At 42.5% G+C, this 13,866-nt stretch overlaps 1 protein-coding gene across 1 annotated transcript; it reads left to right on the top strand.

The window, feature by feature from the left end:
- Positions 1 to 1,050: 1,050 nt before the first annotated feature.
- capza1a (capping actin protein of muscle Z-line subunit alpha 1a) lies at positions 1,051 to 13,549 on the top strand. The gene is made up of 10 exons (XM_042089157.1): positions 1,051 to 1,138; positions 5,198 to 5,261; positions 5,702 to 5,753; positions 6,910 to 6,973; positions 7,238 to 7,444; positions 7,993 to 8,072; positions 8,413 to 8,491; positions 9,676 to 9,747; positions 11,810 to 11,872; positions 12,236 to 13,549. Exons 1-10 carry the CDS (start codon positions 1,100 to 1,102, stop codon positions 12,374 to 12,376), a joined length of 861 nt encoding a protein of 286 aa, XP_041945091.1. The 5' UTR covers positions 1,051 to 1,099; the 3' UTR covers positions 12,377 to 13,549.
- Positions 13,550 to 13,866: the final 317 nt, after the last annotated feature.

Here is a 13,866-nt window from a genome sequence, read left to right as displayed (position 1 = left end):
CATAGACATTGCGAACCGTCGCAAAAGTACTCCTGTTTTGACGAAACGAAAGTAAGGTAGAGATCATCATATAACAAACTAGAGAAATATTTGAATACAAAACCTTATGGGCTGTCCAGGCCCACGACTTTGTGCTGCTGTTTGATATAAAGATCTGTTTAGTGTTCCTGATGACTCCCCTGCAAAGTGTGGGAAAGAAGTGTCCTGAAACACCACTCATAGAAAAATACGAATTTGTACATACTCCCTTACCTATTACATAACAAGCTCTCCACAGGTTACTTTCCACTGTAAAAACATTAGGCCTATATTTTCATTTGAAATATTGTAATTTTGTCAATTTGAAATGACATACATCAGCTAATTATACAATAATAATAATATTATTATTAATAACAATAATAACAATAATAATAACATTTTTTAATAATAACTGTTAATGGTAGCCTACTATTTGCATTGCAATTGTGTGATAGCCTAATAGCCTACCTAAACCCATAATAGGTGTACATAGGCTACTGAACTGTTTGCAACATACAACATAATATATAAAATAATCCCCCTCTATCATTGTCCACGTTCTTTTGGCTAGTCTATTTTTTTTTGTTTTTTTTTGTGAAATGCCAAAACAAACATCTGACAAATTGCATGTCTTTCCTCTGAGGCCCTTAGGATAGATTAGTAATAACATGTAAACTTACTGGATCATTTCTCATATTTTAACACATAAAAAACACTTTTCTCTATTCTCGTAGTATATCTGAATAGAGAAGCATATCCCATTCCCTTTGCTTAGGCCTATCTTATTTTAGGCTCTATTGTTTATTATTATTATTATTATTATTATTATTATTATTATTATTATTATTTCTCTTTAACTGTAATATAATTAGAAATAGACGACCTATCCTAATAACCATTACAAAAAGGTTATGTTTTAAAGCTGTCTGTGTGAAAATATACGCGTAATTGAATGCTGTTAATGTATCTGGATGATATTAAAATTACTTCTAAATTTAAAGTTATGTTTTTAGCTTGAAATCCAGTCAATGGGTTTCCCATGATGCAACTGTAACTGGGTTTGCCCTAATGAGCCAAGATGGCTGACTTTGGGGAGCAGCTTACTGATGATGAGAAGGTATGAGACTGTTTTGTTGAATTAAATTAAAGTTATTTAGGACTGTTGTTATGTTATTTTCGGTGGTATTACTCTACGTAATGTATCGATGCAATTAACTGGGTAAATTATCTCCTTTACTTTAAGAAATGTTGATAGTAAGTTAGCTTAGCGTTGGTAACATTCGTGAACTGACGTTAGCAATGGCTAGGCTGGCTGGAGGCGAGCAGCGCGAAATGAGTAACCTATGCGTTTAGTTTTCATTAATTCCGTCTCTGGTAGTTTTATTTATGTAGTGTTTGCGTCTGATATCGTAATTCATACAGTTCGTTGATTGACTTAATAGAGTATAATTACTCTAATATGATTAGCGATAGTTGTGAAATTGCAAACAAGTTCATCAGCCCTGTCAACTTGGTCAGTTTAGGGCATGTTAATATGTAGCCTAATGTTTCCATCAATAATGAATTCTGTTGTTGACGTCTTTTGTAGTGGCATTTGTTTCGAATTTGCAAAGGATTTTCTAAAGGAAGGAAATTGCTTGTGTAACAGTCCTCACGATTGAAACGTTACCCTCTTGAGAAACAAAATTGCCACAGATGTTATGTCGATGTATGACATAATAACTGTTTAGGGCGAAGTTATTGTAGCTGCTGTCAAGTAACCGTTTAGTTTATTGTGGCATTTATTGTAAGGCATTGGGTTTACGCATATGTCATGAGCTAAGTTACCTCGGTTAAAACTCCAAAGGTTTATGCACTGTTATATTAAGGAAATATTATTTAGAAAGTATAACAATTTAATATTATATTCGACCATGTTGCAAGTTATCCCACCCTACTAGATCCCTTAGGCTACAGCGTTTTGTTCGGGACAGCGCCCTTAAATTGTTAAGCAGCCCGTTGTTGTTTCTCGGCTGTGTTGTGACCGACCCAGCACTGCACTGTGCATGCTGGTACATGTAGCCTATACGGCTCTGGCTGTCCCACCTTAATCCTGTGGTCAAGCCGCTGCTTGTGCAGACAGGCAGTTTGTATGTGGAGGTATTTGAGAAATGCTTAGACGGAACTGCAGTTTGTCGAGTTGGATCTCAAGGAAAGGCACAACAGTTATGTCGCTTGTCGCCCTTGTTATGACTTTAGAGTTTTAAATGCATAATGGAAGGCAGGCAAGTTGCATGTCTAGTCAACGTGCTTTAGGCTACATGCTTGCCATCTGCCAGTGTTTGTCAGTTATTCCCTAGTGGTGTTTAATAGATCCCCACTAACGTTCTGCTTTCTGCCGTGGTCTCTTCTGTAATGGGTGTGTGACCGTGGATGCTATAGAATACCAGCTATAGCCTAGGATAATAACTGTAACGGTATTATGGGTGAATAATCTATTATTCATGTGCCATTCCTATTCATCCACTGTAGGAGTGGGCATCTGAAATTGCTTTGTGCATTTTTCCATTGTATTGTGTCTGTCAATGATATTCTGTTCTAGGCTATACCCTTTGAAAAAGTGATATGGACAGGTGCTTCATGGATGATGCTCTGAATCATCAGTAGGGTCAAGCTACAATATAGTTCCTCTAAGTTTTGGCGTATTTACAGTGTCTTTGGTCTTCGTTTGCATGTGAACACACCCTTTCCAAATGTTTTGTATTAATGCAGCTGGAGACGAGTTGATGTTAAGTGATAAGAATGTCTTGTTGAAGGTTCCCTTTCCATTCAGCTTGAGCAGCTGACTGTGCGTTGTTTCCTCTTTCGATGCGGAAGTGCCCTCGCCCCATCACTGTGCACCAGTGACTTCCTGCCTCTTGGTGCACGGTGCCATAGCTTGCCACAGTGGTTACCATAGGCCGCCCAAGCAAACAAGAAGCTTACTTTATCAGGGCATGTCACCAACTCTGTTGCTGAGCAAGTGTTGCCTGCCTGCTGCTAGGCCAACGTTCAGCCTCACTTGCAGTCTCCCAGTATATCAGAGTATCTGATATCTCCCAGTATATGCAGATCAGTAAACCAAGGGCGTGAGCTTGATTGCCATGGATCGCTAAGCTAACCCAGGTTTAGAGTGTCTGCTAAAGCACTGCGCTAGTGCCATAGACACATCACACTATAGGCCTGTATGCTAACCCCTAACTGCGCTTTCCACTGTGGCTCCAGCCCAGTCTGTGGCCGGCAGGCCGGCTGTGCTGCCTCATGCTTAGATAGGCGCTGCTAAGAAAAGCCCAGGGGAACCGGGCCTCTCCACTGCTCTGCTCGCCTCGCCTGCCTTCTAAGGAGTGGCCTGCTCCCAGCCACCCAAGGAGATCGCCGCTTAGTTTCCGTTCACATACATGGACATGCGTGCGCAAACATGCACACAAAAACACACACACACACACACACACATTCCCCACACACACACATTCCCCACACACACACATTCCCCACACACTCTTTTTTGCTTTTTACCCCACCATATACTGTTCTCTCCTACACTCTTTTTCTTACTTCCACTTACATTTCTCTCTCACTTGCACTGGTCTCTTGACATCTGCATTATTCACAACAAGGGGAGGCTCCATTCAAGAACAGTAGACCTGTATAAGGCTTGTGTTCCTTGTACACACAGGCATTCAGCAGTGAACTCGAGGATTTTCCCCTAAGCCCACCAACACTAGACTAAGTTAAATTCATTCTGGCAAACATATTAGTTTGGTTCAGGTCCAGAGCAATAGTACAACTCAAACAGTATCGGCTTTTGACAGTATTGACTTTTGTGTCAGTAAACTAATGCATTTCACTTACAGGCTCTCATTGTTTTTTCCTTACTGTTCACATTTTAATGAGCTAGTGTACTGTAGTCTATTTGTGCATTGCATTCAAAACATATAGGCCTAAACAATATCAAGGAAGGCATTTTTTGGTAGGCATCATGTCAGAATCCTTGTAATGGATTTCAGATGTGTGTAGGAGAGTAACTACACATCTGAGGTGCTGATGAGTCAGTGGATCTTCTGGCCAATCGATTCCCGTTTCAAAAGTGGAAATTGATAATCAAAAAAATTGAAGATTATTCGATTTTCATGTTAAGATACAACATCAGAAAACAAAGATTCACGTTGTTTTCCGTCTCCTCCACTGGTTTCATGTATGAAATAAACAGCAAAACCGTTTGAAGATGCACAAGCCTATTTGAATTTCAATAGGCTACTATGACAACAAATAGTTTATGAGGGGCAGTTAGTGATACCCCCCCACCCCCCGCCCCACCATCCCCTTCCTCATAAAACGTAATAGTTTTACGTTTCTTCAACCCTGTGCACCCCATTTTGTGGGTGCACCGCTTTGTTTGTTGAGCAGGGTTATGAAGCCTACTAACACTAGATGTTTGTTCAGTAGTCACGCAGACTGGACAGCTATTCCCTTAATGTGACAAATAGTGTATAGGCTTTCTATTGCCAGTAGAGCTACCTTTAACAGCCTTTTCCACTGTGTCATGGCTGTGTGAGTGTACCAGGAAGGTGTTTGATGCGTGACTGCTGAGTAGGCTAGGCTAGGTCACCGGATTGCTTGACATGCTTTTCATTAAAAATGGGCAGTGTGAAATGGGCACATAAATGAAAATGGATACAGTAGGTAGGCCTAACGCAGCCGCCATGCACACACTACCCATGCACTGCTCCCTCCTCTCAGATCGCCCCCTGTGGAGGAACTTAGGCCTGCATATTAGGGCTTTCTTTTTACCTATCTTATATCTTCTACAGGCCTGCCACCGGTAGGAAATATATTCTAATATGGGGTTATTTCATTCCTGACAGTGGAGAAATGGGAAAATAACTTGATTCTCGTTTTCCGATTTTGTATTTTAAAAAGGAAATCATATAATTCTTCGTTTTTTGTTTATGAATTTTCATTTTTGAAACGGAAATCAATTGGCCAGAAGATCCACTGATCCTGATGGCTCTTGTTTTTAAAATCTCCCCTTAAATCCTCTATCCTATAGCATACAGTCCAAAAATGTTGGACTCTGCGATTGACAGTACAGTTATTGGTGGAGAACGGAATAACCATTATCATTTGTTCCCTTCCCCTCTGTTCCTCTCTCTTACAGGTGCGTATTGCTGCCAACTTCATCATCCACGCTCCTCCTGGAGAGTTCAACGAAGTCTTCAATGGTGAGGAGGAACATTTGTGTCTTGGCATCAGAATTGAATGTGGTCTTGCTTAAAGAAAAGAAGCTTATTCCGTTGAACACAAACTGGACCTCAAAACGTGTTTACGATCAGTGTTTGTATGTCTGCACAACATGAACCTGTATTTTGATAGGGTGTTCTATATGGGAGAGCATCGGTTTTGTTGCTTGTTGCGTAGTAGAAATGGTCAACCTTGAAGTTGCATTACAGTACAATCAGCCTGTTGCTGAATCTTCTGTGTCTTTCGATCAAGTGTTACCATATATGACTGTCTAGAGCTTAGATGCTTAAATGCACAGCTGGCTTGGGAGCGGATTCAGGCCGGATGTGGCTCAGATAACGGCCAGATCCATTCCGGAGCCAGAGCCAGTGTTGGACGTCTCCAGTGCCCTGATGGCTAACTGTCTGCTCCTGCTTTCCAGATGTGCGGCTACTGCTTAACAATGACGGCATTCTCAGGGAGGGCTCGGCACAGTGAGTACACACACACACACACACACACACACTCGCGCTCTCTCTCTCTCTCTCTCCCCTCCTTACAGCCATATTCTGTGTCTTTATTTGTTTTTTCATGTTTGTGCTTGTTTAATAACCCTCTGGGCACAGTAACTTTATGCCCACCCCACAACCTTCACTGTCTAAGTCTCTCACTCACTCACACACTCACTCACACACTCACACTCATATACATACACACACACACACACACACACACACTCACACTCACACACACATTCACTCCTGTCTAATCATCACACCAGTGTTCTTGTTTGTTTGCTTGTGTGTTTATTAGTGTATTGTATTTATTAGCTTATTGTTTTTATGGAGCACACTGGGCTCGCATTGGGAGCAGTAATGGGATGTGGTTTTGGGTGGGCCATGTTTGGCTGGGCTCTCATTGCCCAGATCTGGGGAGCTGACTCAGAGTGGCAGTGCAGCAGTTACTTACACCTCACCCTGACCATAAGACAGCGATTTTATTCTCAAAGCACTAATTTCTTGTTTTTTGCCATGATATAGCCATAGAGGTTGATATGGTATTGAACTAAGACGACTACTACTACTACTACTACTACTACTACTACTACTACTATTACTACTACACCACTGCCTCACAAGTTAGTCATGTTAGTTAGTTAGTCATGTTAGTTAGTTAGTCATGACCAACTCCTCCTGACTCCTCCAGGTCCTGGGTCCCACGACCAAGGCCACAATCCCACTATGCTCTTCTTGCCCGTGAGAGCATGCAATCCCTTTAGTTTATGCTTTGTTTTATTTATGGTGTTGTTTTTTTAGAACAGCTTCATCAAAGGTCATTTCAGTTAAGTTTCTGCTCCTAGTTCCTTGTTCGGTTGAAATGTCCATCTGTTGCTTGTCTGCCCTGCGTACTTCTTGTGAGAGTGCTGTAACTTTGCCAAACACATCCACGATGCAGCTCGGCTGCCTAATTGTCTTGAGGATTTTTCAATTTGGTATATTTTAAACCAGTGCCACATCCCATTGTTGGAGCCAAGCTCAGACGAGCCTTTTCCATATGAGTTCAGAATTGGGATTTTACAAGCTGATCCTCTGAATGGCAAGAGTCTGAAAACAGTTGCTGTTCTCTTTCTCTTTCTCTTTTCCTCATCAGTGCCTTTGCCCAGTACAACATGGATCAGTTCACTCCAGCTAAACTAGATGGGTACGATGACCAGGTATGGGAGGCTTTCCAAAGGAAACAAGTTCTCTGCATATGATCTTTAAGCGTACACACACACACACACACACACACATAAACCATCCATCACGTCTTTCTAGTCTACTATAATACCATCTTACTTTTACTGTAGTGCTTTTTAAGTTGGTCAAATATAGTCAGATGCCTCATACACATCTGTAAGATATCAGTTGATTATCGGGCCAACATATATTCCACATAAGTAAGTGTGTCCTGTGGGTCCCGTCTCCCCTGCTCAAAGGTTTTGATCACAGAACATGGAGATCTTGGCAACGGGCGGTTTTTCGACCCGCGGAACCGGCTCTCGTTTAAATTCGACCACCTGAGGAAGGAGGCGAGCGACCCCCAGCCACATGACGGGGAGAGTGGCCTCAGGGCCTGGAGAGACGCCTGTGACAACGCCCTCAAGGCCTACGTCAAGGACCACTATCCCAGCGGAGTCTGCACTGTACGGACACACACACACACACACACACACACATATCATATGAAGCACAGTCTCAGTGGAGTCTACACACACACATATGAAGCACACTCTCAGTGGAGTCTACACACACACACATATGAAGCACACTCTCAGTGGAGTCTACACACACACACATATCATATGAAGCACAGTCTCAGTGGAGTCTACACTGCACAGACAGCACTGTTGTTTTGTCCTCAGTTTTATCAAACCAATGTCCGGGAGTTCTTGCACATGCAGACAAGAATAGTACATACTGTACATACACAAAAACATACTTTTTTTCTCTCATACAAACATACACACACACATGCCATGTATTTAGGAAAAGTGTTCAAGTGTTGTGTCATATGAGGCAGCCAAACCATCATACCGTATTACTGCTGAGGAGGCCATTTCTGTTATGACACCAGAAAGCTCAAACTGAAACCAAAACTAATGTCTTTCTGATAAGCGTTTTGTTGCACAAAGGTCTTCTGAGTACAAAGAGGAATTGTGTTCTTTTTAGTCATGTTGTGTTTCTTACATAGGTCTACGGGAAAACCATTGACGGGCAGCAGACTATCATTGCATGCATTGAAGGTCATCAATTTCAACCAAAAAACTTCTGGTAATGCATTTATGCATTCTAAACAGTGTTGTTTCTTACTCCATGTCTAGCCCAGAGGTATAGATTTTTATAAAATATTTGGCTATTCTGAGTATGAAAAGGGCCTTTCAGTGTGTTGCATGCGCCTGGCTGTTCTTCATTTGACCACTGAACTGACCACATATTTGACCACTTATTTTCATATCCCATAATTCCATGGGCTAGTTGAGATGTGTAAATGTCCAAAGTGTTATGATCTGAAAATCTTTAGACTGTTGAATAATGTCCCATTGCATATTCTAGTCACCACAGAGCTGAGTGATGGGTGACTTTGATTGACACGACCTCTGACCTCTTGCAGGAATGGGCGCTGCCGGTCTGAGTGGAAGTTCAGCATTTCCCAGTCCTCGGCTCAGGTGGTGGGGGTCCTGAAGATACAGGTGGGCAGAGTGAGAGGCCTGACAGATGGGCTGAGCGGCGTGCGTGCGTCCGTGCATGTGTGGGGTAGACGTTGCCGGACTGCTGTTTGTAATAACTAACCCTCAGGACTTTGTGTAGTCTATGCCACATAGTCAAAGCCACATCTTTTGACCTCTTAAATAGACTGAAGTTTGCTGTAGTGACAAGGACAGAGCTATTGTGCCCTGTACTCTATTAAATCACTCAATAACAAGGTTATTGGTTTAAGTTTTATCTGTATGTGTTAAAAGGGAACATGCTGATGAAAGGTATCTTTCATTATACATCTGAACTGATTCGGCATTCGCCAAGCACCCACTTAGGCCTACTAAATACATCTATCTATAAATTGCAGGAACGTGTGTGTCTGTATGTCGCATATCTGTAGAACCGTTCGCACCATTTGATTTCAAACTTACCAGGTGTCTCGCTACGGGCACGAGTAGTGCAGTGCCAAGTTTGACGTTGTTTGGATAAGAAATGCAAAAGATATCGGTAAAATAGGCACACATTGGATTTCGCCTTAAGTAAAGGAAATATCCAACCTTTAAGGACACAATTTTCTTTGTGAATGAATAATGTATCGTAAATAAATACATGTTCTTCCTTAAAATACAGGCCAGTTATTCATGGATCCAGGATACTATGCATCCTGATAAACCCCACATCATCACATACCCTTCACAATACCTAGTGATAGGCATGGTTTTATTTCAGTTAGCCTAATAGCTGGTTTGATTTGTATTGAGAGATAATCTTATGGAAAGTACCCCATGCCAATCATGAGATATGGTGAAGGTTATGTGATGATGTGGGGCTATTTTAATTCCAAAGGCCAAGGGAACTTTATCAGGATTCTAAAATAATGTTTTTCCCTACCATCTTATTATTAAAACAAACCTACCTGCGGCCATGTAATTGGGCTACAGGTTTTCTACAGGAATAGCATGTTTGAACGGGCACTGCACTGGTCTAACTAAAGCCAAATCAGCTAGTGTCAGCTAGTGGGCTCATATCCAAGCCATTTGCAGCACAGTTATTGCATGCATTTCTTTTCTTTAGACCAAGCACTTTGAAGGAGATAATCACATGCTAACTGCTGTGATTATAATCATGATACTAAACACTTGCACCCTCCCTCATGTCTGTTTCTCCTGTCCCTTAGGTCCATTATTACGAAGACGGAAATGTCCAGCTGGTCAGCCACAAGGACGTGCAGGAAACGTTGGCCGTGTCTGTGAGTAGCTCTCCGGTCTGAGACTCTGAGCACATGACACCACGTGAGAGTCACGTAGAACTAGACAGAGTAGACGTGAGGAACGGTCTTCTGTACAAGGACCACAGTGTCCTGATTTATTTGATACAGTAATTTCTGGTGTATAAGATGCATCATGTATAAACCGCATGACAGTGTTTTATGCAAATGGGGGGGGGGGGGGGGGAACACATATTTACACGCACCCATGTGTTAACCGCTGTTTATTAAACATTACTTTATCCTGTCATAGAATACTAGACCAATTTCAGGTGGTCACTGGCGTCAAGCTATCTGTGGCATGTATGAAACCACTCAGTTGTAGGTTGAGTTGTGGGTTGAATGAATTAATCAGTTTGTGCTTTAATCCTAAATAAGGATGAAGAAAAAAAGAGATTTTGCAAAATCGGGGCATAAACCTTGGAAATTACGTAACTCACCAGAAGTCTAATTGTGAAATATACTTCATATTCAGCATTGAACATGGGACATGGCATAGCTGAAAAACAATTGCATGTCTATTCTCTGTGTAATTGTATGGAATGCCACCAGTGAAGACACACACACTGTAGGAACTGAAATTTGTCTAGGGATTGTTTCAGAAATGAAGTCTCAGTCAGCCAGGAGTCAAGTCAGAAATCTCAGAGAGCTTTATTCACGAATCCGGAGACCTACGTCGTGTTGCTAACAGACGCAGTCTGATGTTACAAACAGGGAAACACTTTTTATACCTCACTGACAGGTCAGACAAGACATGACATCTCCATTAATGGTACGCAAACTTGTTTACGACATAGTTACCCAAGAGTCAACCATATCTATAAGGCTGTATCCCATAACGACCAAGGCCCATGGAATTCAGTCAAGATTGACCCCAAGACAGTAAATAAGGTCTTAGGGCGCCAGCCGTCGAGAAGAGGCCTACCCAGCCTCCTTCGAGGACACACACACACTCAGCCATGGTACACACACACACACAGCATTGACACACACACATACATCCAGACAGCATGGCATATGCACACACATACAGCAAGGCTGCGCTCATGCGCTCAGCATGGCTGCACATACACACACAGCAGGACTGCACACTCACACACTCAGCATGGCTGCGCAAACACCTTGAACATGGAATTCCACAGTTGTTACCTCATAAATCTCTCCTTCACTTTCTGCTTACAGCAGCGTCTCTTTCTTCAGCTTTGCACAGACCACACCAAAAAGAGCAAATGGTTGAATATAGCCTGCACTTAAATGGAAACACCTTTAGGGCCAAAATTTCTTACTACAACACACACACACACACACACACAGCCTGTCCTCCACAGTCCTGTCTGTGCAGTGCTTATCAGTAGGCAGGCAGCTGCATCCCTCAAGTGCTGTGTTTACTTAGAGGGCAGACATGCATGTAGTCTCAAAAAGACCAGTTAACCTGCAGCTTATGCCCACTGCCTACTCCTGATGCGCACACACACGCACACACGCATCTATAAATCTCTCTGCCCCCTCTATCTTTTTTGTCCTGTTTTGTCTGGCCGTCTGTTTCTCTCTCCTCTCCCAGTGTCTGTCGCCCCTCCCATCTTTTATTGTCTTCTTCTTCCTCAACTTCATCTTCTTCTCTTCGATTCCATTTCCTCCGCCCCCTCTCTTCCCTACCTCTCTGCCTTCTCTTCTGTTTCCAAACCTCTATCTACCCATTCCATTTGTTTCTCATCCTCTCTCTCTCTTTCTCTCTCTCTGCTGTTTTGCGGTTGGCTGACTCACTTCCTCCCTGCCTAATAGCCTGAGAGGAAGTGAAGTGTGTTTGCAGGCGACTGGTAGAGCCTTAAACAATGTTCTACCTGTCACACAGCTCAGCTCCTCCTCAGACAGTGTCCCTGATAGTCCTATTTTAGATCAGTCTTTCAGACGTTCCTCTTTCCCCTTTTTCTCTCTGCTAGTCATGTGTTTGACTCTCTGTCTGATTCCCTCTCTATGGTGCGTGTGTGTGTGTGTGTGTGTGTGTGTGTGTGTGTGTGTGTGTGTGTGTGTGTTGTTTTCACAGAATGAGGCACAGACGGCCAAGAAATTTGTCAAGATCATTGAGAATGCGGAGAATGAGTACCAGGTTTGTGTCCACATTGTTTCTCTCTTACAGATGGGAGAAGTGACTGGACTTGCTCCCATACTTTGATGAATAAAAACGTGAATGCATATTGCAGTGTATTATAACAATCAACAAGACTGTGGGAAGACTTCTCTCCAGTCAGCCGTTATTTTCTTCCTCCACTGTCTCCTGTTCACCTGTTCCATCTTTTCTCCTCTACTTTTCTTCCTCCTGTCTCCTGTCTCCTGTTCACCTATTCCATCTTATCTCCTCTCTACTTTTCTTCCACATCTGTTGTGTCCCTTCTTTTATTTTCCATCCCTCTGACTCATTCATTCTGTCTCTTTCTCTCTCTCTCTCTCTCTCTCCCTCACTCCACCCCAGACGGCCATCAGTGAAAACTACCAGACCATGTCCGATACCACCTTCAAGGCCTTACGGCGTCAACTCCCTGTCACGCGCACCAAGATTGACTGGAACAAGATCCTCAGCTACAAGATTGGGAAGGAGATGCAGAATGCTTAGGGCTGGCCTCCTCGTCGTCGACCGAGGGGCCTGCTCATGTTACACGGCCAAGCAAAGACAGGCTGGGACGGGGGGGTTTGGGAAGGGGGCGTAGCAGCTACTCAGCCAAAGCTGCCTTCCCCTGCTGTGCTATGCTGTGCTCACAGTCACCTCATGTGATTGAGTGCTATGTGTCTGTTATTTCTTCTAGTTTCAGTCTGTTTTATTTGTATGAAAGCCAAGGATGCTGTTGTTGTTTTGTTTTTTTTGGTTGTTGTTGTTATTGTTGACATCCTGAGAGACGAAACTGCTTTCCCCCGCTGCTAAGCATCGGAAAGGTGGCACTTTCATTTTGACTAGCTGAGTTGAGCTGATGAAGCTTTTTCAGTATGAACAAATTGCCCCACACTCCAACTGCACAGACACCTACACACACACACACACAAACACATTCTCCCTCTCACACACATGTGCACACACAGAAACAAACACCCTGTCACACACAAAAACACCAGGAGACTGAGAAGCCAGGCCATCCTCTTTTACTGTATGTCACTCATTTAGTGCATCTCATCTTATTCTTATCACAGTTCCTAGTGTGATCTACAATGCCACCTTTGGGTATTTTAATAGCACTTTCATGTAATGAACTCTCTGGCTTAGCCTCACAAGTCTTCACTATTTGGCTTACTGATGTCTCTCTAAATTGTTCATGAGAAAGTCTGCGCCGTTTGAGGATCCCCTCCGGTTATGTCTGGTTATGTCACACTCCTGGACACGACTTGTTGCTGCCCTCTGACTCAAAAAGATTAGCACTGTGCTTCGATCTTTCCCATGGTAAAGGAAATACAGCTGTGTTACTGACAAATCAAAAGTATTTCTTGCTGCCACACAGTTACACGCAAAGGGATTATAGGGCTCCACTCACAAGAGAATGTTGTTATTAATTATTAAAGGGAGCATTTTGTCATGGTTGTCCCTGCTTCACATGTGCAATTCATGTACTGTAGTGTTTTTTCCATATTCTTCACAAACTACTGTTATTTTGCCTTCCATTAATGTTAAAAGGGTGTTTTTATGTCATGACACACCTTCCCCCACACCCATGTCCTTTACTTAGCTTTTATTGCTATTTTTTACAAAATGTATGAACAAATCATGTATAAATCAAAGAAATAAAGGATTTGCACCAAATGCTGTGGTGAAAGTTTGTTTATGGGGGAATTTGGTTACAGGACTGCACAGTTACGTTTCCGTAAACTATTTCAGAGATGTCTTGCCTCTATTTGCAATTTGATGTAGGCGTAGTTGTTGAAATATATAGGCTACATTCTTAATAAGGTCAGTCGGAAATGTAGAACTGTAATTATGACATGAACTGATATTTATTAATTGTCTGCACGGGCCTTTATTTCCGGTATAGTATACCTTTCTTACCCTGAAAGTAAACATGACCAAAAGCTCGGGCTAAAGTATTTTTATTGCGCCACCGTGTGGAGACAAGCGACGTC

This window comes from Alosa sapidissima, chromosome 4, assembly GCF_018492685.1.
Source record: "Alosa sapidissima isolate fAloSap1 chromosome 4, fAloSap1.pri, whole genome shotgun sequence".
In the NCBI taxonomy this organism is placed as follows: domain Eukaryota; kingdom Metazoa; phylum Chordata; class Actinopteri; order Clupeiformes; family Clupeidae; genus Alosa; species Alosa sapidissima.
This window is presented reverse-complemented; position numbering and strand designations above follow the sequence as displayed.

Bases quoted from the DNA above. Each gene is read 5' to 3' on its own strand.
- capza1a (XM_042089157.1), top strand. From the start codon at position 1,100: ATGGCTGACTTTGGGGAGCAGCTTACTGATGATGAGAAG. The intron at 5,262-5,701 runs GTGAGGAGGAAC...CCTGCTTTCCAG, and splicing joins GTTCAACGAAGTCTTCAATG to ATGTGCGGCTACTGCTTAAC. The intron at 6,974-7,237 runs GTATGGGAGGCT...CCCTGCTCAAAG, and splicing joins TAGATGGGTACGATGACCAG to GTTTTGATCACAGAACATGG.